Source organism: Dendrobates tinctorius, unplaced genomic scaffold (assembly GCF_039654945.1).
Source record: "Dendrobates tinctorius isolate UK_male_01 unplaced genomic scaffold, ASM3965494v1 ptg000162l, whole genome shotgun sequence".
Classification (NCBI taxonomy): Eukaryota; Metazoa; Chordata; class Amphibia; order Anura; family Dendrobatidae; genus Dendrobates; species Dendrobates tinctorius.
The window spans coordinates 13,349,181-13,373,307 of record NW_027361829.1 but is presented as its reverse complement, the minus strand read 5'-3'; the positions used below and the strand labels follow the sequence as shown (position 1 = coordinate 13,373,307).

Genomic DNA, 24,127 nt, shown 5'->3' with positions numbered 1-24,127 from the left:
TGAGGGTCTCACTCCTAGGGGGAGGCAAAATGGAGTAGGGATCACTCACCCTTATGCTACCAATCTCTCCACCAGTTAACACTACTGCTGTTGCTGCACAAGGGCCTTGATATCTTTATTGAGGACATGCTGTTCTTTGTACAGGGCCGACTCGGCTATATCTTTCAAAATGGTGATGACCTCATTTAAACAATTTTCAATCACATTTGTACCCAATGTTATGATAGGTTGACACTCTGCTCTGTCCACCTCTACCACCACGAGACCTTGAGCTTTGAGCTCCACCTTTCCCACTTTAATGACAACCTCTTTGTACCCCACCTGTGTCAGAGGTTGATCATTACTTGCTATTAATGACAAGTTACCATCAGGAAGTTGGGTGATATCTGCATCAGTCCAATATCTCTGGTACAGTGTGTGAGGCATGGTGGTTACCTGTGATCCAGTGTCCATGAGGGCAGTGAAGAGGACACCATCCACTACCATGGGTATAAGTGGACGTCCACCAACATACCTGTTTGTCCAGTTAGTTGGGCCAGATTGTCTTACTCCTGGGGGGTGGTCCTCAGCCCCAGGGGTCGCCCATTTAAAGGACATTCCCTTTCAATATGATCAACCTTATGGCACCGTCTGCAGATGGGTCTCCCAGAACAGTCAAATCGGTCTGTTCTCATGTCAGTGTGAATCTGTCGTTGCTGATGTTGCGGCATCCTCTTTGGCCGTCGCCATGGGAGATCATCCGGGCTTGATGCTAGTTGGATCCTCTCTGTGGGGGAACAAGTCTGGAGAGTCTGAACCGTTTTACATAGAGCAGCCATATTTTTAGTCAGTTCCTGCACTTGCAGTTGAAAATTTGCAGTAGAATCATCAACTGGAATCTACACATGCTGTACTGCAGGCACTTGGGGTGAGGATACTGCCCCCTGGTGGTGTGTTACTGCTGGATGATTAACTGGCTCAGTGCAGACATAGGTAGATTCTCTTAAGATATGGATGGATCTGTCCTTAAACTGAACAAAGTCCATGTCAGGGTTCTGCAATGACATCATGCGCAGTTGTGCCTTACTGGAATCAGACAAATGACCTTCAATGAACTGCTCTTTCAGCATTTTGTTCTCATCTCTTACACTGTCTGAATCAATTTGTTTAATGGCGCACAGCGCCTCCTGCAGGTTTAAGGCATAGTCTCTAATAGTGTCCTGTGATTTCTGTCTGCAGCTGAAAAATAGCATCTTTATTTCTGAAGCAGTATCGGTGTCAAAAGTATCCTTTAATTTAGAAAAAATGTCTTTTACAATCCTTTTATCAGTCGCTGGCCAAGATTTAACTTTTCTCTGAGCAGCACCACTGAGCTGACTTGTAAGTATACTGACTTTCTGCTGCTCTGACATAGGGTAAATTTCAAACATGCTGCGCAGCTTCTCTTTGAAGTCACTTAAGGTGTGCGATTCGCCATTGTACTGTGGCAGCCATGTCGCACCCAGTATATAAGGCATGGTGAGAGGCAATATGGGAGCTGCAGCTGCTGCACCCTGAGCGTCGCTGGGATTAGACATCTTCCCCCCTAGTTAACCCTTGCAGGAGTGCTACTCACCGCTTCAGTTGCTGCAGGTCGTTGCTCCTGTAGGACTTTAGGCTCGCACGGAATCCTGTTCGAATCCTATTTGTGATGCCTAAATGATGCACCCCAGAGGCAGTGGGATACTCGGTACCGGGCCGGTCATCTTAACCCCTTCATGACAAAGCCTATTTTGACATTAATGACCAGGCCATTTTTTGCAATTCTGACCAGTGTCCCTTTATGAGGTAATAACTCAGGAACGCTTCAACGGATCCTAGCGATTCTGAGATTGTTTTTTCGTGACATATTGGGCTTCATGTTAGTGGTAAATTTAGATAATTTTTGCGTTTATTTGTGAAAAAATCAGAAATTTGGCGAAAATTTAGAAAATTTTGCAATTTTCAAATTTTGAATTTTTATTCTGTTAAACCAGAGAGATAAGTGACACAAAATAGTTACTAAATAACATTTCCCACATGTCTACTTTACATCAGCACAATTTTGGAAACAAAATATTTTTTTGTTAGGAAATTATAAGGGTTAAAAGTTGACCAGCGATCTCTCATTTTTACAATACAATTTACAAAACCATTTTTTTTAGGGACCACCTCACATTTGAAGTCACTTTGAGGGATCTATATGGCAGAAAATACCCAAAAGTGACACCATTCTAAAAACTGCACCCCTCAAGCTACTCAGAACTACATTCAAGAAGATTATTAACCCTTCAGGTGTTTCACAGGAACTAAAACAACGTGGAAAGAAAAAATGGACATTTTAATTTTTCTAACAAAAATTTTTTTTAGCATCAATTTTTTCATTTTCACAAGGGCAGCAGGATAAAATGGATCCTAAAATTTCTTGGGCAATTTCTCCTGAGTACACCGATACCTCATACACTCACTGGCCACTTTATTAGGTACACCTGTCCAACTGTGTGTTAAGACTTAATTTCTAATCAGCCAATCACATGGCGGCAACTCAGTGCATTTAGGCATGTAGACATGGTCAAGACAATCTCCTGCAGTTCAAACCGAGCATCAGTATGGGGAAGAAAGGTGATTTGAGTGCCTTTGAACGTGGCATGATTGTTGGTGCCAGAAGGGCTGGTCTGAGAATTTCAGAAACTGCTGATCTACTGGGATTTTCACGCACAACCATCTCTAGGGTTTACAGAGAATGGTCCGAAAAAGAAAAAAAATCCAGTGAGCGGCAGTTCTGTGGCCGGAAATGCCATGTTGATGCCAGAGGTCAGAGGAGAATGGGCAGACTGGTTCGAGCTGATAGAAAGGCAACAGTGACTCAAATTGCCACCCGTTACAACCAAGGTAGGCAGAAGAGCATCTCTGAACGCACAGTGCGTCGAACTTTGAGGCAGATGGGCTACAGCAGCAGAAGACCACACTGGGTACCACTCCTCTCAGCTAAGAACAGGAAACTGAGGCTACAATTTGCACAAGCTCATCGAAATTGGACAGTAGAAGATTGGAAAAACGTTGCCTGGTCTGATGAGTCTCGATTTCTGCTGCGACATTCGGATGGTAGGGTCAGAATTTGGCGTAAACAACATGAAAGCATGGATCCATCCTGCCTTGTATCAACGGTTCAGGCTGGTGGTGGTGGTGTCATGGTGTGGGGAATTTTTTCTGGGCACTCTTTGGGCCCCTTGGTACCAATTGAGCATCGTTGCAACGCCACAGCCTACCTGAGTATTGTTGCTGACCATGTCCATCCCTTTATGACCACAATGTACCCAACATCTGATGGCTACTTTCAGCAGGATAATGCGCCATGTCATAAAGCTCGAATCATCTCAGATTGGTTTCTTGAACATGACAATGAGTTTACTGTACTCAAATGGCCTCCTCAGTCACCAGATCTCAATCCAATAGAGCATCTTTGGGATGTGGTGGAACGGGAGATTCGCATCAGGGATGTGCAGCCGACAAATCTGCGCCAACTGTGTGATGCCATCATGTCAATATGGTCCAAAATCTCTGAGGAATGCTTCCAGCACCTTGTTGAATCTCTGCCACGAAGAATTGAGGCAGTTCTGAAGGCAAAAGGGGGTCTAACCCCTTACTAGCATGGTGTACCTAATAAAGTGGCCAGTGAGTGTATATGGTCATAAACCACTGTTTGGGCGCACGGCAGGGCTCAGAAGGGAAGGAGCACCATTTGACTTTTTGAATGGAAAATATGCTGGAATATTTAGCAGTTGCCATGTCACGTTTGGAGAGCCCCTGTGTGCATAAACATTGGAGCTCCTCCACAAGTGACCCCATTTTGGAAACTAGACCCCCCAAGGAACTTTTCTAGATGCATAGTGATCACTTTGAACCCCCAGGTACTTCACAAATTGATCTGTAATAAAAAAGAACTTTTTTTTCACAAAAATTTTCTTTTAGCCTCAGTTTTTTCATTTTTACATGGGCAACAGGATAAAATGGATCCTAAAATTTGTTAAACAATTTCTTCTGAGTACACCGATACCTCATATGTGGTTATAAACGACTGTTTGAGCGCACGGCAGGGTCCGGAAGGGAAGGAGCACCATTTGACTTTTTGAAATGCAAATTACTTCTAATCGTTAGCGGACACCATGTCATGTTTGGAGAGCCCCTGTGTGCCTAAACATTGGAGCTCCCCCACAAATGACCCCATTTTGGAAACTAGACCCCCTAAGAAACTTATCTAGATGCATAGTGAGCACTTTGAACCCCCAAGTGCTTCATAAAAGTTTATAACGCAGAGCCGTGAAAATAAAAAATATTTTTTTTCCTCAAAAAGTTTTTTAAGTGCACAATTTTTTATTTTCACAAGGGTACCAGGATAAATTAGACCCCAAAAGTTGTTGTCCAGTTTGTCCTGAGTATGCTGGTACCCCATATGTGGGGGGGAACCACTGTTTGGCACACATCGGGGCTCAGAAGCGAAGTAGTGACATTATGAAATGCTGACTTTGATGGAATGGTCTGCGGGCATCATATAACATTTGTAGAGCCCCTGATGTACCTAAACTGTGGAACCCCCCCACAAGTGACCCCATTTTAGAAACTAGACCACCCAAGGAACTTATCTAGATGTGTGGTGAGCACCTTGAACCCCCAAGCGCAGCACAGAAGTTTATGCAGAGCCGTGAAAATAAAAAATAAAAAAAAATTTTATTTTCACAGGGGTAGCAGGATAAATTGGACCCCAAAAGTTGTTGTACAGTTTGTTCTGAGTACGCTGGTGCCCCATATATGGGGGGGAACCATTGTTTGGGCACACGTAAGGGCTCTGAATGGAAGTAGTGACGTTTTGAAATGCAGACTTTGATGGAATGGACTGCGGTCGTCGTTACGTTTGCAGAGCCCCTGATGTGCCTAAACAATAGAAACCCCCCACAAGTGACCCCATTTTGGAAACTAGACCTCCCAAGGAACTTATCTAGATGCCTGGTGAGCACTTTGAACCCCCAAGTGCTTCACAGAAGTTTATAACGCAGAGACGTGAAAATAAAAAAATTTTTCCACAAAAATATTATTTTAGCCCCCAATTTTTTAATTTCCCAAGGGTACTACCAGGAGAAATTAGACCCCCAAAGTTGTTGTGCAATTTTTCCTGAGTACGCTGATACCCCATATGCTGGGGTAAACCACTGTTTGGGCACATGTCGGGGCTTGGAAGGGAGGGAGCACCGTTTAACTTTTCGAGCGCAAAATTGGCTGGAATCAATGGTTGCACCATGTCGCGTTTGGAGACCCCCTGATGTGCCTATACAGTGGAAACCCCACAATTCTAACTTCAACCCTAACCCCAACACACCCCTAACCACAGCCCTAATCCTAACCATAACCCTAACCACAAGCCTAACCCTAATTCCAACCCTAACCCTAATTCCAACCCTAACCCTAATTCTAACCCTAATTCCAACCCTAACCCTAATTCCAACCCTAACCCTCTTTCCAACCCTAACTGTTATGAATGAGTCACCGAAGGAGGAAAAAACAAAAATACAAGCTAAGTCCAGAAAACCGGAGAGGTTGGTAGCTATCGGATTGCAGACCCCTGATCCTATCCACAACAACTAACAGTAGCTGTGGGGGGTTCCTACGATGCCCTAGACCCCTCGAACACAGCCGGAGAACTAAATAGGCCTAAAGAAAGAAAGGGGAAATCTAAACTGCCCCAGAGCAGACCCCAAAGTAATAGGCAGCCCCCAACATATAATGACGGTGAAGCAAGATGAAAACACTAACACCGATAGAAAGATAGGTTGAGCAAATGATGGGGCCCAAGCTAACTAAAAAGGACAGGATAGAAAAGCTGCTGTCTGCAATCCGTAAAAAACCCTACCAAAAAATGTCCCAACCGTCTGATAGGAAAAACAGGCCCTGAAGTCGCTAGGACTTCAAAAAGACTATCAGCACTCAGGTAAATTCTGAAGACAGAGCAAAGAGACAAACTGATCAGAGACAAAAATGGAACTCAGCACACCCCCGACCGGGGATGGCTGAACTCCAAAAAACAAGGTAAACAAAACAAAACTAATACGTTCAATAGCAGAGCAAAAACTTATCTTTGGGAAACAGGAATCAGACTGGTCTCCAAGAATCCAGCAGAGAAATCACCAGCGACTCAGAAGGGCGTCGGCTGCCTTATATCCAGTCAGAATTTCCTGTTACCCAGTCATCATCTACCAGATCAGGTGTTTGGTAATCAGCCTCACTACCTTCCTTCACCAGAAGAGGGAGTTCATCAGATATCGACGGTGAAGGGGAAAATGAACTCACAACACCTAACCCTCTTTCCAACCCTAACCCTCTTTCCAACCCTAACCCTAACACTCTTTCCAACCCTAACCCTCTTTCCAACCCTAACCCTAATGGAAAAATGAAAATAATTTCTTTATTTTATTAGTTGATCCTGCCTATGGGGGTGATAAACGGGGGGTTTATTTTCCAATATGGCGGAGCCCATGGTCCGGGACCGCGGGACACTGGGAGCCATAACGGCACTCGGTGAGTACCGGGGGGTGCGAGGGGGGGCAATCGGAAGCCAGGGGGGAGATGATGACAGCGGCGGCACATCGCTGCTGTCATTCAGTGGTGGGGGGCAGATCGCCCCCGTTAACAGGTGTGGGGGGTGTTGGATCGCTGTCACCAGCCATGTCCGATGCTACAGCAGCGTCGGACATGGCTGGATTGTAATATTTCATCAATTTTCATTGATGAAATATTACTATCGCTCTGATTGGCTGTTTCACTTTTAACAGCCAATCAGAGCTATCGTAGTCACGTGGGGGTGAAGCCACACCCCCTATGGTGAAGAACAAAGCCCCCTGTATCTGCGGGTCGGGTGACCTTTTAGTGACCTAGGTCACCCGACCCGCAGGGGGGCTTTAAAGTCATGACGCCACATAGGCGTCACTGGTCAGATTGGCACCAGTTTTCATGACGCCTATGTGGCGTCATTTGTCGTGAAGGGGTTAATGGGATGTGTCACAGTGGCAGTGACCCGGTCCGTTGTCCCAGGCGGTCATGTAAAAGGGGTAGAATTGAATGGGAATAAAGTTTATGTAGTGATTCGTGACACCAGTTGGAGTGTTGAACTGTAGTATAGCTGGCACTGCAGATGATCCCTGGGGAAGTAGATGGTGATGGCAGTGCAGATGTTTAATCCTCTCCAACCAGGGCTGACCCCCAGAGATTGTGATGGAAGTAGAAGGCACGGAGTAATAAGGCAGGAGACAAGGGAAGTCACTTTACCATTTACTGTTGTTCAGGTGCAGTTCAGAGGAGATATTACAACTCTCACCAGGTTACAGTCTGCTCTGCAGAATGGGAGTTATCCTTCACTCTGCTGTGAATTGGTGTATGCTTCCTGCTATTCCAATCCCTTCTGGGACCAAAGCTTCCCGGAGTCTAGAACTTTCATTCCTCCTCTGGCAACTTGCAGCTTGGATCCTGTGTGAAGCTCACGTTCCTTCTTGCACAATCCTTCACTGATCCTAGCTTGCTGCAGTCTTCCCAGAGGAAAACACTGCGCTATTGATTGTATAAACTCAAACAGTCTCTCAGCTTACCACCCTGCTCTGAAAGCATGGATGGCCTAGGGGCTGATTCCCTGATGCTTCTTAGCTTTGGCCCTGAAGGAAGCGCATGGCATGGCTTCCAAGAGCATTCTCCATCTTTCCTTCTTCTTCACTGAAAACAACAACACTGCTCCTACCCCTCCCAGTTAGGGTGTGTCTGCAAAGCTCAAAGCTTCAGACAAGTAAGGGAATGAGGTAAATTGTGTGTGTGTGTTGTGGTCTCTAGCAGAGAAAGCATAACTCCCATTGCTCACAAAACACACATACAAAACAGTACATATTTAACCCTTTTGTGGTGGTAAAGACGCAGGGCATCACAAATATGTGCAGTTAGACTACATCAAATCAGCCATTCACAAGAGTGGAAGCTGCCTGCCAGGACAGCAGGTCTGACCCTGAAATCGGGACAGTTCTACTAAATTTGGGACCTTTTAGGAGCTACCGTATGTTGAAATAAGTGTGTCTCTAACTACAATATGCCGCCGGCCCTTCAGAGATTAAACTATATAGGAGGTGATGGTTTGTTTCCCTTTTAGTAATTATAATCTGCATACAGTCACATGGAATTATTGGGTGGCTGTATACAAAATATCACTGGCAGACACAAACAGAAGAGGCCCCTGTGCCAGAACCTCTTAAGCACCTGTGTGGGATGGAGGTTGCGCCAATTATATGTCAGTCATTTCAAAATGTTATCATTCATTTAACGCAGTGTTGAATTTTCTATTTTTCCCATCTTACAATTCCCCTTTTTTCACATACACTAAATATATACTCAATCTTGAATCTTTACTTTTTTAGGTGTTCACTGCTGTGACAGAGCTGAAGAAAAGGCATGCCAAACAGCTTGTAAAATGATTCTCATGTCCAATAAATCAGAACATGACATTGTTGAAGACCTCATTAGAGAGTGTAAAAAGTCCCCATTACCACAAGATCCGCTCTGGCAGTGCTTCCTGGAGAGTTCTAGGTCGGTCCAAAATGGGGTCACTGTTGCTCATCAACCTTCCACAGGACTTGATGGTGCAAAACTTCATTGCTGCTCAAAAGCAAACTCATCATTATGTAGGTAGGTCTTGCTTCAAAACAGAATTCTATGCAAATGTATTTTTACTCTGTGAAAATACACAGTAATTTATCCGTCTATGTCTGTAGTTACAGTATTCATTTATTTTAGCTTAATAGATTTATATTCCTTATATTTTAAGCTGTTGCTAAACTAGGGGGAAAATGTATTAATTTTTTTTATTTTTCACTGCATTACATTATTTCTTTGAAACATGGGCAAATACTGTAGTGCAACTAAATTCTGAGATAAACTAGCCGTACACCTGCAATAGCTGTTAGACCAGTGTTTCCCAAACTCCAGTGCTTCCGGCCCCCCACATGTCATGTTTTCAGTATTTACATAGTTTTGCACGGGTGAGAGAATCCCTGGTACCTTGATGATAATTCCACCACCTGTGCAGTAATAATGAAATTCTGAAAACATGGCCTATTGGGGGACATGAAGACTGAAGTTTTGGAAACACTGTGTTTAGACTGTTGATTAGATATGAACGTTTAGTTTGGTGAGAATTCACATGCTTTTAATGTGAAAAACAGAGAGAGATGCCCCACACCCCTCCAGTGGAGACTTATCCCTCAGAGAACAAAATTGTCAATCTTTTTTAAATTCAAATGACCAATTTTAATATGCACATGAGATCTTGCCAATATGGACAGGCTCAGTCAATTTTAGTTTTATGTGTTTGAGGGCCTTAACCCCTTTCTGCCATATGACGTACTATCCCGTCCATGTGCCCTGGGACTTAATACCCAGGGACGGAATAGTACGTCATAGCGATCAGCGGCACTCACGGGGTGAGCGCTGCTGATTGCGGCGGGTGTCAGCTGATTATCACAGCTGACACCCGGCACTATGTGTCAGAGGTGGTCACGGACTGCACCCGACTCATTAAACCCTAGCACACTGCGATCAAACATGATTGCAGTGTACCGGGGGTTTAGGGAAGCATCGGCAGGGAGAGGGCTCCCTCCGTGCTTCCCTGAGCCCCCCCGGAGCAGCACGATGTGCTGTGCTGCTCCCGGGGCCTCCTTCCCTGCAGGTCCCCGGATCCAATATGGTGGCGGGGATCTTCGGGGGCCTGCAGGGAGCCGGCTTCCTCACTGCCTGCTGAGCGCAGGCATGAGGAAGCCTTGTGCAGTGCCTGTGTGAGATCGCTGATCTGTCACAGCGATCTGTCATGTGACAGATCAGTGATCTGCCACATGACATTGATGTCCCCCCTGGGACAGTATAATAAAGTTAAGAAAAAAAGTGTAAAAATAATTTATAAGAAAAAATCCATAAATAAATTAAAAAAAAAAATTCCCTAATTTTTTTTTCCAAAAAATGAATTTAATAAAAGGCACATATTTGGTATCGCCACCTCCGTAACAACCCGCCCTATAAAAATGTCCCATTAGTTAACCCCTTTAGCGAACCGCTTAAAAAATAAAAATAAAAAACAAAGCAAAAAATAATGCTTTATTATCATACCGCCGTACAAAAAGTGTAATAACGCGCGATCAGAAAGACAGATATAAATAACCATGGTACCGCTGAAAAAATCATCTTGTCCCGCAAAAAACGAGCCACCACACAGCATCATCAGCCAAAAAATAAAAAAGTTATAGCTCGCAGAATAAAGCGATGCAAAAATAATTATTTTTTATATAAAATTATTTTCATTGCATAAAAGCGCCAATACACAAAAAAAGACATAAATGAGGTATCGCTGTAACCGTACTGACCCGAAGAATAAATCCGCCTTATCAATTTTACTGCACATGGAATGGTGTAAACGCACCCCCCAAAAGAATTTCTTGAAATGCTGGTTTTTGTTCATTTTGCGTCCCAAAAATCGGAATAAAAAGCAATCAAAAAATATCACGTGCCCGAAAATGGTACCAATAAAAACGTCAACTCGTTCTGCAAAAAATAAGACCTCACATGACTCAGTGGGTCAAAATATGGAAAAATTATAACTCTCAAAATGTGGTGATGCAAAAACTATTTTTACAATAAAAAGCGTCTTTTAGCGTGCGACAGCTGCCAAATATAAAAATCCGCTAAAAATAGTAAATTAAACCCCCCTTTATCACCCCCTTAGTTAGGGAAAAATAATAAAATTAAAAAAAGTATTTATTTCCATTTTCCCATTAGGGTTAGGGCTAGGGCTGAGATTAGTGTTAGGGGTGTGTTGGGGTTAGGGTTGGAGTTAGAATTGGGGGTTTCTACTGTTTGGGCACATCAGGTGCTCTCCAAACGCAACATGGCGTCTGATCTCAATTCCTGCCAATTCTGCGTTGAAAAAGTCAAATGGTGCTCCTTCCCTTCCAAGTTCTGCCATGCGCCCAAACAATGTTTTACCCCCTCATAAATATGATTTTTTTATTTTCACGCCCGGGCGTTATAAACTTCTGTGACGCACTGGGGGGGTTCAAACTGCTCACCACACATCTAGATAAGTTCCTTAGGTGGTCTAGTTCCCAAAATGGGGTCACTTGTGGGGGGTTTCCACTGTTTAGGTACATCAGGGGCTCTCCAAAGGCAATATGACACCCGCAGACCATTCCATCAAAGTCTGCATTCCAAAACGTCACTACTTCCCTTCCGAGCCCTGACGTGTGCCCATACAGTAGTTTTCTCCCACATATGGGGTTATGAGCGTACTCAGGACAAATTGCACAACAACTTTTGGGGTCCAATTTCTCCTGTTACCCTTGGAAAAATAAAAAAATTGGGAACTAAAAGATCATGTTTGTGGAAAAAATATGGATTTTTTTATTTTCACGCCTGGCATTATAAACTTTTGTGAAGCCCTTGGGGGTTCAAACTGCTAACCACACATCTAGATAAGTTCCTTGGTGGGTCTAGTTTCCGAAATGTTGTCATTTGTGGTGGGTTTCCACTGTTTAGGCACATCAGGGGCTTTCCAAACACGGCATTGCTTCCAATCCCAATTCCAGCCAAAATAATCAAATGGAGCTGCTTCCCTTCTGAACTCTGCCATGCATCCCAATAGTGGTTTACCCCCAAGATGGGGTATCAGCGTACTCAAGACAAATTGTACAATAACTTTTGGGGTCCTGTTACCTTTGGAAAAATAAAAATTGAGGGTGAAAAGATCATTTTTGTGGAAAAAATATGATTTTTTAATTGTACGGCTGTACGTTATAAACTTCTGAGAAGCCCTTGGGGGTCCAAAGTTCTCACCACACATCTAGATAAGTTCCTTTGGGGTTTAGTTTCCAAAATGGTGTCATTTGTGGGGGGTTTCCACTGTTTTGGTACATCAGGGGCTTTCCAAACGCTGCATGGTGTCCAATCTCAATTCCAGCCAAAAAAGTCAAATGGCGCTGCTACCCTTCCGAGCTCTGCCATGCGCCCAAATAGTCGTTTACACCCACATATAGGGTATCAGTATACTCAGGACAAATTGCACAATAACTTTTAGGGTCCTGTTACCCTTGGGAAAATAAAAATTGGGGGTGAAAAGATCAGTTTTGTGGACAAAATATGATTTTTTAATTGTACGGCTGTAGTTATAAACTTCGGTGTAGCCCTTGTGGGTTCAAAGTTCTCACCATATATCTAGATAAGTCCCTTGGGGGGTCTAGTTTCCAAAATGGGGTCACTTGTGGGGGGTTTACACTGTTTAGGTACATCAGGGGATCTCCAAACGTGACATGGCGTCCGATCTGAATTCCAGCCAATTTTGCATTGAAAAAGTCAAACGGTGCTCCTTCCCCTCTGAGCTCTGCCATGCGCCGAAACAGTGGTTCCCCCCACATATCAGGTGTCAGCGTACTCAGGACAAATTGCTCAATAACTTTTGCAGTCCAATTTCTCCTGTTACCCTTGGTAAAATAAAAAAAATTTGACCTGAAGTAATTTTGTTGTGAAAAAAAGTTAAATGTTCATTTTTTTTAAACATTCAAAAAATTCATGTGAAGCACCTGAAGGGTTAATAAACTTCTTGAATGTGGTTTTGAGCACCTTGAGTGGTACAGTTTTTAGAATGGTGTCACTTTTGGGTATTTTTTATCATATAGAGCCCTCAAAGTGACTTCAAATATGATGTGGTCCGTAAAAATAAAATGGTGTTGCAAAAATGAGAAATCGCTGGTCAACTTTAAACCCTTATAACTTCCTAACAAAAAAAAAATTTGGTTCCAAAATTGTGCTGATGTAAAGTAAACATATGTGAAATGTTACTTATTAAGTTTTTTGTGTGCCATATCTCTGTGATTTAAGGGCATAAAAATTCAAAGTTGGGAAATTTTAAAAATTTTCGCCAAATTTCAGTTTTTTTCACAAATAAACGCAAGTTATTTGAATAAAATTTTACCACTAACATGAAGTACAATATGTCACAAGAAAACAGTGTCAGAATGGAAGCGTTTCAGAGTTATTACCTCATAAAGGGACATTGGTCAATTGTAAAAATTGGCCAGGTCATGAAAGTGCAAACCACCCTTGGGGGTTAAGGGGTTAATGAGGATCTATTATCGCTATGAAACCCCTTAACCTAAATTGAAGAAAAGCCAATCTAAACCTTTGTGCAGCAAATCTGCTGCTCCATAGCTCAAAAATCCACGGTTTAATCCATATGTAGATGACGCAGAAGTGCTTCGGGTGTGTTTGGAGCACCTTCTGTGCTTCTGCTTCATTGCCTCTAATAATCCTTGACTAGCGTCACCTTTTTCTGCCTGACTGATAGCTCACTGACTATGTAGTCAAGCCAACGAGCTGTCATTCAATCAGAAGGTGGAGCTGGAGTCATGGTGGCTCAGGAAATGCTGTGATCATGCCCAAAAGACTTTTGTCTCATTTCCATTTGTATGAAAACAAGCATTTTTCAGAAATGGATTTTTGGATATTATAAATAAAGTTTGAGAATGGCATATCTTTCAGACAGCTACATGACCTCATAAGTGGTCTGGGAGGGTTAATCGTGATGGAAAATTGCCTTTAATTGTAGATTCTGACAGACATGCACACTTCCATGGCTACAAGTAAGTAATGTGTTGATTACTGAGCGTGGCACTCCTGCAACATTATTGTGTTCTCTGATTGTTTGTAGTGTATGTTTAGGGGAGGCCTTTTTTTTATAACTTTTAATAGTTTCATCTTTTGTCCAATAAGTCATATAATCTTACAATCAAATAATTACCTCTTGCATGTGAACTGTGTCCAATGGCCGTCTGGCTTTGCTAAAAGCATTAGCGGTTTTTCAATGTAATCAATCATCTTTTTCAAATAATTTTTGGTGATTGATAGGAATATACTTTAGAAGTTTCTGATAGCATTGTGTTAATATATTTCCTTATCACATAACGTTGCTTCCTTAGGCTACTTTCACACATCAGTTTTTTGCCCTCAGGCAGGATCCGGCTATTTTTAGAAAAAATGGATCCGGCATAAATTTTGGAGAACAGTAGAAACGGATCCGTTTTTCTGCTGGATCCGTCTAGCAGGTTATATCTGTTTCCTGGGGGCTGGCCAATTGGATCTGAGCATGCGCAGACTTAAAAAAACGGATCCGGTGGCTGGATCCGTCTTTTTCTGCTGGATCCGGCGCATTCCGGCGCCCATAGACTTTCATTGTAGCAAAAAGCCGGAAGCGTCGGATCCGGCGCTTCCGGCTTTTTCGCCGGAGACAAAAAACGTTACAGTAGCCGTTTTTTCCAGACGCCGGAATGAGACAAGTAGCCGGGTCCGGCAAAAAACGGATGAAACGCAATGCCATCCGGCGCGATCCGGCGCTAATGCAAGTCAATGGGGAAAAACTGGATCCGGCATTGCATTTTGCTGGATCCGGTTTTACAAAAAAAAGCCGGATCGCGCCTGACGGCAAAAAACTGATGTGTGAAAGAGGCCTAAGGGTATCATTAAGTTAGGGTGCTCTTTATAGATAATGGCAACGTGATACTCTAACATATTGATCCTCAATAGATTAGATAATAGCCAGATACTGGAACACCCGAGCTTTTGTTTAAGGAATGACAACACAATGATTGTATGAATTAATATTTCAGTATATTAATTCTAAAATGAAGTTGATATTCATGGTGAGAATACAATTGCTGAGAAAAGTAATGAAACCACCTCATCTGCGCAGCTCAGGGCATGCAGGAGCCAAGGAAATTGTTATGACCAAATGTGTAACTGCAAAGAAAAAAGGAATTGATTCAAGCTCCTTAAAATTTCAAAATTTTATTAAAATATAATAAAATTAGATTCCATGTGACAAATACAGAGCAACGCGTTTCAAACGCCCTTCAGTGTTTTGTCTGATCTAAATAACAATTGGTCTCATGATATTTATATACAGAGTTAGAGCCTAAGGATAGGTCTCTGCGGATCACATGGTACAACAGATAATTAAAAGAGAAAGAAAAAATTTACAAAATTAACGATGGAACATGATTTTCTTTGCTTATGTTGAGACTAGTGTTGAGCATTCTGATACTGCAAATATCGGGTATCGGCCGATATTCGCGGTATCGGAATTCCGATACTGAGTTCCGATACTTTTAGCATATCGAATACCGGAATCGGAAGTTCCCATAATGCTATGAGCCAGTTTGATTTGATTCAGCCAATGAGGAATCTTAAGAAGTGTGGGCACATCCTGTTAGGCATGTAGGCATGTTAACTAATGGCATGGCTGTGATTGGCTGCTGAAATGATGTCATGATGCACTATAAAAGCCGCCGCCGCCGCCATTTTGGGTTCACTCTGTTGTGAATTCAGTTAGGGACAGGACGCTGCCCTTCTGACTCTGAGGGACAGTTAGAGATAGCGATTTGGTATATTGTGCTTTACCCAGGCTACTGTAGCAACCCCTGTGTGAAGCTTTCTTTTCCTTTGCAGCGCTGTTCACAGCTGTCTGCAAGGTCAGTGTGTGTGTGAGTGCAGCTCACGGTGTAGTGTGTTCTGCAGCCACCTCTGGTTGTAGGCCACTCAGCGTGCGTCACTGCCTCATACATATTTTTTTTTTTTTATAGCTGCTCATTTTTACCGATTTCTCCTATTAGTGTGCATCTATCCGTATCCATCTACATTGGTTGCAAACACTATATAGGAGTAGATAGCAGAGCCTTTCTGCAGCCTTTCATTGCTAGTGCACAGTTCTCTGCACTGTAGTGTTCACGGCTGTCTGTGAGGTCTCTGTGTGTGAGTGTGTTCTGCAGCCACCTCTGGTTGTAGTCCGCTCAGCGTGCGTCACTGCACTTGTCCTTTTTTTGCTGTAGTGCTGCTTATTTTTCCTGAATTTCTCCTATTAGTGTGCTTCCATCCGTATCCAGCTAGATTGGTTGCAAACACTATATAGGAGTAGATAGAGGAGCCTTTTTGCTGGCCTATGCCCTGCAGCCCCAGCCAGATTAGTATTAGCCTATTTTTTGGAGCCTCATCTATTGCATTGTAGGTTACCTTCCTGCATTGTAATAGCTCCAAAAAGTTTGTGATACTATTGCTTTTACATCTTTGGTCACATCCTTTTTGTTTTTTAGAAAAAAACAAAACACGTAAATAAAGTTCACCAAACACTCCACTTTACATATGTGTAGGCCACATTAGCTCATATTAAAGTGTAGTCCACACATTTTATAAAATTAGTGTTTCTTATACCTGTTAGCAGCTGTTCAGGAATAAGCACACTAAGCCCTTAGAACTTTTCTGCCTATCTTTATCAGTCTACCAAGATGAAGAAGGCAGGGAGTAAGGCACGTGGTCGTGAGCGTGGAGTTTCAACAGGGAGAGGACGTGGGAATTCTGTGCCTGCTGCGGGCACCAGTGACTCAGCATCCCCCAGTTTTAACAGGGAACAGTCCTTTATGCGCAGCTTTGTAGGAGCTCGCCGTACCCCACTGCTGCGGGAGGAACAAATTGAAGCCGTTGTCGGATGGATGGCAGCTAACGCATCGACTTCAATGACTTCCACATCCTCTCAGGGCCAGAGCACTGAAGAACAACCATCTGTCTCTTCACCACCTGCCAAATTGCCCAGACAGTCAGAGAGCCCTGGACAGGAGCCATCTCATTCTCTACTTCTGTTCTCTGAATCTCTTGGTTTGGAAAGAGGGGGCCAGCCAAGCCGCATTCTAGAATGTGAAGAAGAGGGAGTATGCAGTGATGCGCAACAGCTTTGTCTCTCTGACTCTGAAGAGGCGGGTGGGCCAGTGCCTATGGTCAGCACACCTCAGTACGCATCAGATGACGAGACTCAGGTGCCACTTTCTGGTGCGTACTGTGCTGGCGAGACTACCCAGGAGAAGCAGGTGTTTGAAGAGGGTAGTGTAGATGATGAGGTCCTTGACCCATCATGGCATGAGGAACAGGAAGGTGGTGGGAGCAGCTCTGAGGAAGAGATTCCCCCAAACGGCCAAGACAGGAGGGAGAGGGAGGGGGCAGACTTGGTTGCCTGTAGCTTCCACTTAAGCACCCATTAGGAGCATTCCTCTTCCAAAACCCAAAACGGGTGCTCCCAGAACTTGCAGTGCGTGGTCCTTTTTTGACACAGTTGCAGATGACATTTGCTTTGTCAAATGCAAGCTGTGTAATCAGAAAGTCAATAGAGGGAAAAGTGTCAGCAACCTCAATACCACAAATATGTGGAAACATGTGCGGACCAAGCACGTGGTGGAGTTACAAAGACACACTGAAGACGTAGGCCAACCTACAGCACCACCTACTACCTCTTCAGATCGTGTTGTAGCCTCTTTCTCCAGCTCACACACAGCTGGTTCGGCTTCCTCACAGGATCACCAAGGAAGAACCTCTGGCACTGTTGTACTGAGACCCAGTGTCATTACACCCACAGCACCACGTTCCCTGTCATCCTCACACTCCCAGGCCACTCTACAGCCATCGGTAGCACAGGCATGGGAGAAAAGGCGGCCATACTCGGCAAACCATCCCCGAGCACAGGCTCTGAATGCTGGCATTGCAAAACTACTGGCCCTTGAAATGCTCTCATTCAGGCTGGTTGAGACTGACACCTTCCATAACTTCATGGCATTGGCAGTCCCACAACACACCGTGCCCAGCCGCTTTTATTTCAGCAGGCAAGCCGTCCCTGCCCTGCAAAAGCATGTGGAGGGAAAAATTAAACATGCGCTACTAAACGCCGTCAGTAGCAAGGTCACCTGACCACCGATGCGTGGACCAGTAACCATGGACAGGGACGATACCTTTCCCTCACTGCCCATTGGGTAAATGTTGTGGAGCCGGGTACAGATCTTGAGAGTGGCGCTGTACGTGTTCTGCCAACTCCAAGGATTGCAGGAATCCAGTCTGTACACATTGACTCCTCCTCATACTCAAGTCAGCGCTGCAGGAGCCGTCACGGTCTACCTCCACATGGACCCGTGAACGCTTACCTGTTACGACCGATATGAGCACAGCCATGGCCAAACGTCAACAGGCCGTACTGAAATTAATTTCTTTGGGGAATCGAAGCCACACAGTGCAGGAGCTCTGGAATGCCATCAAGCAGGAGAGCGACGTGTGGTTTGTGCCAGCAAATCTCCAGCCAGGCTTGGTAGTGTGTGACAATGGCCGAAATCTGGTGGCAGCTCTGTGCCTAGGCAACCTCACTCACATCCCATGTCTGGCACATGTGCTCAACTTGGTCGTGCAGAGTTTTTTGAGGGACTATCCGGATCTTGATGCACTGCTGCACAAGGTCTGCATAGAGTGCGCTCACTTGCAGCGTTCCAGCATGGCAAGATCTCGCATTGCAGCTCTGCAGCGCCGATTCCGCCTTCCGGAACATGTGACCTACCCACCAGGTGGAATTCAACGTTACATATGTTGGAGCGGTTGTGTGAGCAGCAGGCAGCAGTAATGGAGTACCAGCTGCATCACGCGCAAACAAGTCGCACTGCGCGCCGTTCACACTTCACCACCACTGAGTGGGCCTCTATGAAGGACATCTGCCATGTTTTGCGTGCCTTCGATGATTCCACGCAGATGGCGAGTGCAGATGATGCACTAGTCAGCATGACTGTCCCCCTTATCTGCCTGCTTCAAAAAACACTGCAAGCACTAACGGAGGAGGTTTTGGAAGAGGTGGAGGATGAGGAGTCACAAATGCCATCTGCTTCTGGACAGTCTGCGCAACGTGGTTCCTCACAAAGGCCTAGGCATGGGACACTTTGTGAGGAGGATGAGGAGGAGTCAATGGAGGAGAAAGACCTCTCTCCAGAGGAGGGAGGTACACAATGCTCTAGTAGTCAGTATGTAGAGCGAGGGTGGGGTGATGCACAGCAGGCAGAGATGACGCCTCAAGCAGGGGACAGCGTTTCTTGGCCAGTTGGGAGTCTGCAGCACATGGTTAATTTCATGCTGCAGTGCCTGAGAAACGACCGCCACATCGCCCACATTCTCAACACGGCTGATTATTGGGTGTACACCCTCCTAGATCCTCGCTACCGGGACAACTTAGAAAGCCTCATATCACCGTTGAACCGGGAGCGTAAAATGCGGGAGTACCAAGACACACTGGTGCATTCCATCATGTTCTCCATTCCACCCGAGAGCAGTGCTACGGGAATGTGGACAGAGCAGGAGAAATTGCCGGACACACAGCCAGGGATCAGCTGACGTTACTGAACCCCAATAACACAGGAGCAACTGTTGACTGTGCAGACGGCACTTCTGAGCAGCAACTGGTGGTGTTGGAGCCCAGGGTAAATACTAGAAACAGAGTGGAGCCAGAGGCCTAATTGGAGCAAGTTTAAAATCAGTAGTAGTCTACAACAGATATTAATCATGATCCATTTAGGCCTCTGCCTCCACTCTGTTTGTACTATTGACTCTGGGCTCCAGCACCGCCAGTTGCTGCTCAGAAGTGCCGTCTGCACAGTCAACATATGCTCCAGTGTTATTGGGGTTCAGTAAGGTCAGCTGATACCCAGCTGTGTGTCCGGCAATTTCTCCTGCTCTGTCCACACTCACACCTACAGATTTTAAATTTGCTCCAATTAGGCCTCTGTCTCCACTCTGTTTGTAGTATTTACCCTGGGTTCCAGCACCGCCATCTTGTTCCCGGCAGTGTCTTTGGCATGGGTACTCCCTCCTGCCCAGCCTGGTTATAGCACACCAGCTGTTTCCGGGAAGTGTCAACGTCATTTTGGCACCAATACGTTGTCTTGTCATGTTGTGGTCGGGTTAGCCGACTCTATGGTGCCTGCAGTTTAGGTGCTTCCTATGTGGGCTGCGGGATCTGGCATTAAAGGCTGTTTCCGTAGTGCCAATAGGACAAGTACCCCCTGTAGGACTGTGGGTTTCGGTAACTGCGGCCGGCTCGCGGCCTTGCAACGTTGTTTTTCAGGGGTACTTTCTGCTACCCTTCCGGGTTCCAGCACTGTCAGCTGATTCTCGGCAGTGCCATTGGCTCTTGTTCCTTCTGCTGCCCCTCTGGGTTCTAGCACCTTCAGCTGGTTCTTGGCAGTGCCTTTGGCTTAGGTACCTCCATCTCGATATCCGAGTTCCAGCAATGTCTGCTGGTCCTTGGGAGTGCTTTGGAGCACAGGTACCTCCTGCTTAGTAACCGGGTTCCAGTACCGTCAGCTGGTCCTCGGTAGTGCCATTGGCTCTTGTTCCTTCTGCTGCCCCTCTGGGTTCCAGCACCATCAGCTGGCTCTCGGCAGTGCCTTTGGCTTAGGTGCCTCCATCTCGGTATCTGAGTTCCAGCAACGTCTGCTGGTCCTTGGTAGTGCTTTCTAGCACAGGTACCTCCTGCTTAGTAGCCGGGTTATAGTACCGTCAGCTGGTCCTCGGTAGTGCCATTGGCTCTTGTTCCTTCTGCTACCCATCCGGGTTCCAGTACCGTCAGCTGGTTCTTGGCAGTTCCTCAGCCTTCTTGTACCTTCTGCTACATTTCCAAGTTCAAGCTTTTTGAAATGGTTTTTGGTAATCACGCTGGATCTCCCTGATGACGTCCCTGAAGACCACCCCAAAGAAGACCAAAAAGATGACCCTGAAGAAGATGACCAAGAGGACAAAGAACATGAAGACAACCACCAAGATACAGAACAACAAGAGACAGAAGACCAAGAAGCAGAAGAACAAAAAGCAGAAGAACATTAAGCATAAGACTAAAAATCAGAGCAAAAGATATTATCTAAATTATAAGCAGAAGAAGGCTAAGCAGTGTATGGGGGTGAGTCCGTTCCTCCTCGTGGTGCCACTGGAAAATGCCTGCTGCTGCAGGCCAAACTGAACGCGGACAAATCCTGTTGTAAATATTTTGTGACAGGCAGAAGGGAAGGTGTAATCTTCAAACTTTTATAGATAACTACAGGAATGCCTGTCACAAATAAGAATATGATGAAGAAGAAGAATCTGAAGAAGATGAAGAAGTAGAATATGAAGAAGAATAATAGTTGAATAAGAATATGAAGAATGTAAAAAAAAGAATAATTGGAAGAAGGTGAAGAAGAAGTTGATGAAAACGATGCTGCTGAGGATCATGAAGGAGAAAATGTGGGAGAGTAAAAAAGAAGGTGAAGAGCATGGAAGTAGTGAAATATACATATCTGACAAAATGTAACAAAGGTTAACATAGTCAATATCTTTGAAATTCCCACACAGCAATGGCATAAAGTGAGACTAGGGACTTTTTTTTTTTTTTAAGTGGCGGAGGAATACAGTGCGGAAGGATACCTACCTTCCGTCATTGGATTCCTGCAGCCCGTAGAGAACGGCAGCATCATCTGATGCTGCAGTTCTCTACCCAAGATCGTCGTGGGACACACTTTCGTGGACTGCTTCGGATCGTGGGTGAGTATTTTTGTGGTTTGTTATGTTAATATTTATTCCGGAAAAGACAATGGCTTCGGGGAACAATGTGACAAGTATTGGTAAGTATGTTACTCTATGTTATATGTACTGTATGTCTATGTATGTATTGTATGAATGTATTGTATGTATGTAGTATATATGTGGTATGTATGTAGCATGTAGTATGTATGTAGTATGTATGTAGCATGCAGTATGTATGTAGCATGCATGTAGTATATATGTAGTATATATGTAGTATGTATGTAGCATGTATGTAGTATGTATGTGGTATGTATGTAGCATGTAGTATGTATGTAGCATGCATGTAGTATATATGTAGTATGTATGTAGTATGTATGTAGTATGTATGTGGTATGTATGTAGCATGTAGCATGCATGTAGTATGTATGTAGCATGCATGTAGTATGTATGTAGTATGTATGTAGCATGCATGTAGTATATATGTAGTATGTATGTAGCATGTATGTAGTATGTATGTGGTATGTATGTAGCATGTAGTATGTATGTAGCATGCATGTAGTATATATGTAGTATGTATGTAGTATGTAGTATGTATGTGGTATGTATGTAGCATGTAGTATGTATGTAGCATGCATGTAGTATGTATGTAGCATGCATGTAGTATATATGTAGTATGTATGTAGCATGTATGTAGTATGTATGTGGTATGTATGTAGCATGTAGTATGTATGTAGCATATATGTAGTATGTATGTAGTATGTAGTATGTATGTGGTATGTATGTAGCATGTAGTATGTATGTAGCATGCATGTAGTATGTATGTAGCATGCATGTAGTATGTATGTAGCATGCATGTAGTATGTATGTAGTATGTATGTAGTATGTATGTGGTATGTATGTAGCATGTAGTATGTATGTAGCATGCATGTAGTATGTATGTAGCATGCATGTAGTATGTATGTAGCATGCATGTAGTATGTATGTAGCATGCAGCATGTATGTAGTATGTATGTGGTATGTATGTAGCATGTAGTATGTATGTAGCATGCATGTAGTATATATGTAGTATGTAGTATGTATGTGGTATGTATGTAGCATGTAGTATGTATGTAGCATGCATGTAGCATGCATGTAGTATGCATGTAGCATGCATGTAGTATGTATGTAGCATGCATGTAGTATGTATGTAGTATGTATGTAGCATGCAGTATGTATGTAGCATGTATGTAGTATGTATGTAGTATATATGTAGTATGTATGTAGCATGTAGTATGTATGTAGCATGCATGTAGTACGTATGTAGTATTTTTTTTTTTTTTTTAACATTTAACACATTAGCCGGATGATGGGACTACTACTGTCCCATCATTGGCTAATGTGTCAATCACTGTCATGGTAGCAGGCATCGCCCGATGGGACTTGTAGTCCCATCGGACGATGCCTGCACAGACCCCCGAAGCCTGCACAGACCACCGGCAGGCCGGCACAGCCCCCCGGCAGGCCGGCACAGCCCCCCGGAGCCTGCACAGACCACCGGCAGGCCGGCACAGCCCCCCGGCAGGCCGGCACAGCCCCCCGGAGCCTGCACAGCCCCCCGGCAGGCCGGCACAGCCCCCCGGCAGGCCGGCACAGACCCCCACAGGGTGCACAGACCACCGGCAGGCCGGCACAGCCCCCCGGCAGGCCGGTACAGACCCCGGGCAGTCCACACAGCCCCCCCGGCAGGCCGGCACAGCCCCCCGGCAGGCCGGCAGAGACCCCCGGAAGGCCCGAAATGACGGCGCATCATGATGCGCACACACCGCGCATCATGATGACGTCAGTCTGTCAATCAACTTTGAACTTCCGATTCCGATGCCGAATTCCGATATTGAAAAAATATCGGAAGTCGGTATCGGAATTCCGATACAGCAAGTATCGGCCGATACCCGATACTTGCGGTATCGGAATGCTCAACACTAACTATCAGTTAAATGTTCGGAAATGCAAACTTTTAGTTTTCTGGAGGTATAGCCTGTGTATATGGGATTATAATGGCTTTACATAACTCCCCCCTATGCTGGAGAAATTGCGGTCTCAGGGGCAACCTACTCCACATCTTCTGATCCTGCCCAATCCGCTGCATTTTCTGGTCTCGGATTTCGTCTCTTATTAACAAAATTTCCAATCAAAACATCTATCTCTCCCTGCAGATGGCATTGCTATCATTTGACTAGGGGTCCCATTACATTTAGCGATGCACCAGCGATCCCGACAATGATACGACCTGGTCAGGATCACTGGTGCATCGCTAAATGGTCGCTAGTGAGCTGCCAAACAGGCAGATCTCTCCAGCAACGCAGCAGCGATAAGCGATCCGTCGGCGATCGCTGTTACCTGTCACACAGCGATGATGACGACTTCCGCCTGCGTCCATGCATCGCTAGTCGGCGCCAGCGGGACGCCAATGAGGAAAAATGGCCCAGGACATTCGAGTGCGATCAGCGATATCCAGCGGGTGGGGCCGGTCGCAGGTACGTGTCACACAAAGCGAGATCGCTAGTGATATCACTGTTGCGTCACAAAATCGGTGATGCTTTAGCGATATCGCTAGTGATCTCGCTATGTGTGAAAGGCCCTTTAGTAAACGTTAGACCCAACCTCAGCGCTCTAATTATCCACATTC

At 44.8% G+C, this 24,127-nt stretch overlaps 1 protein-coding gene across 2 annotated transcripts in view; it reads left to right on the top strand.

Annotated features, from left to right (window-relative positions):
* The window catches only part of RECK (reversion inducing cysteine rich protein with kazal motifs), a 675,429-nt gene that overhangs the window by 330,608 nt on the left and 320,694 nt on the right, over positions 1-24,127 (top strand). For both annotated transcript variants that reach the window (XM_073549858.1, XM_073549859.1), the window contains exon 9: positions 8,442-8,709. In XM_073549858.1, the coding sequence (XP_073405959.1) occupies positions 8,442-8,709 (268 nt within the window). The remainder of the gene's footprint in view (positions 1-8,441; positions 8,710-24,127) is intronic.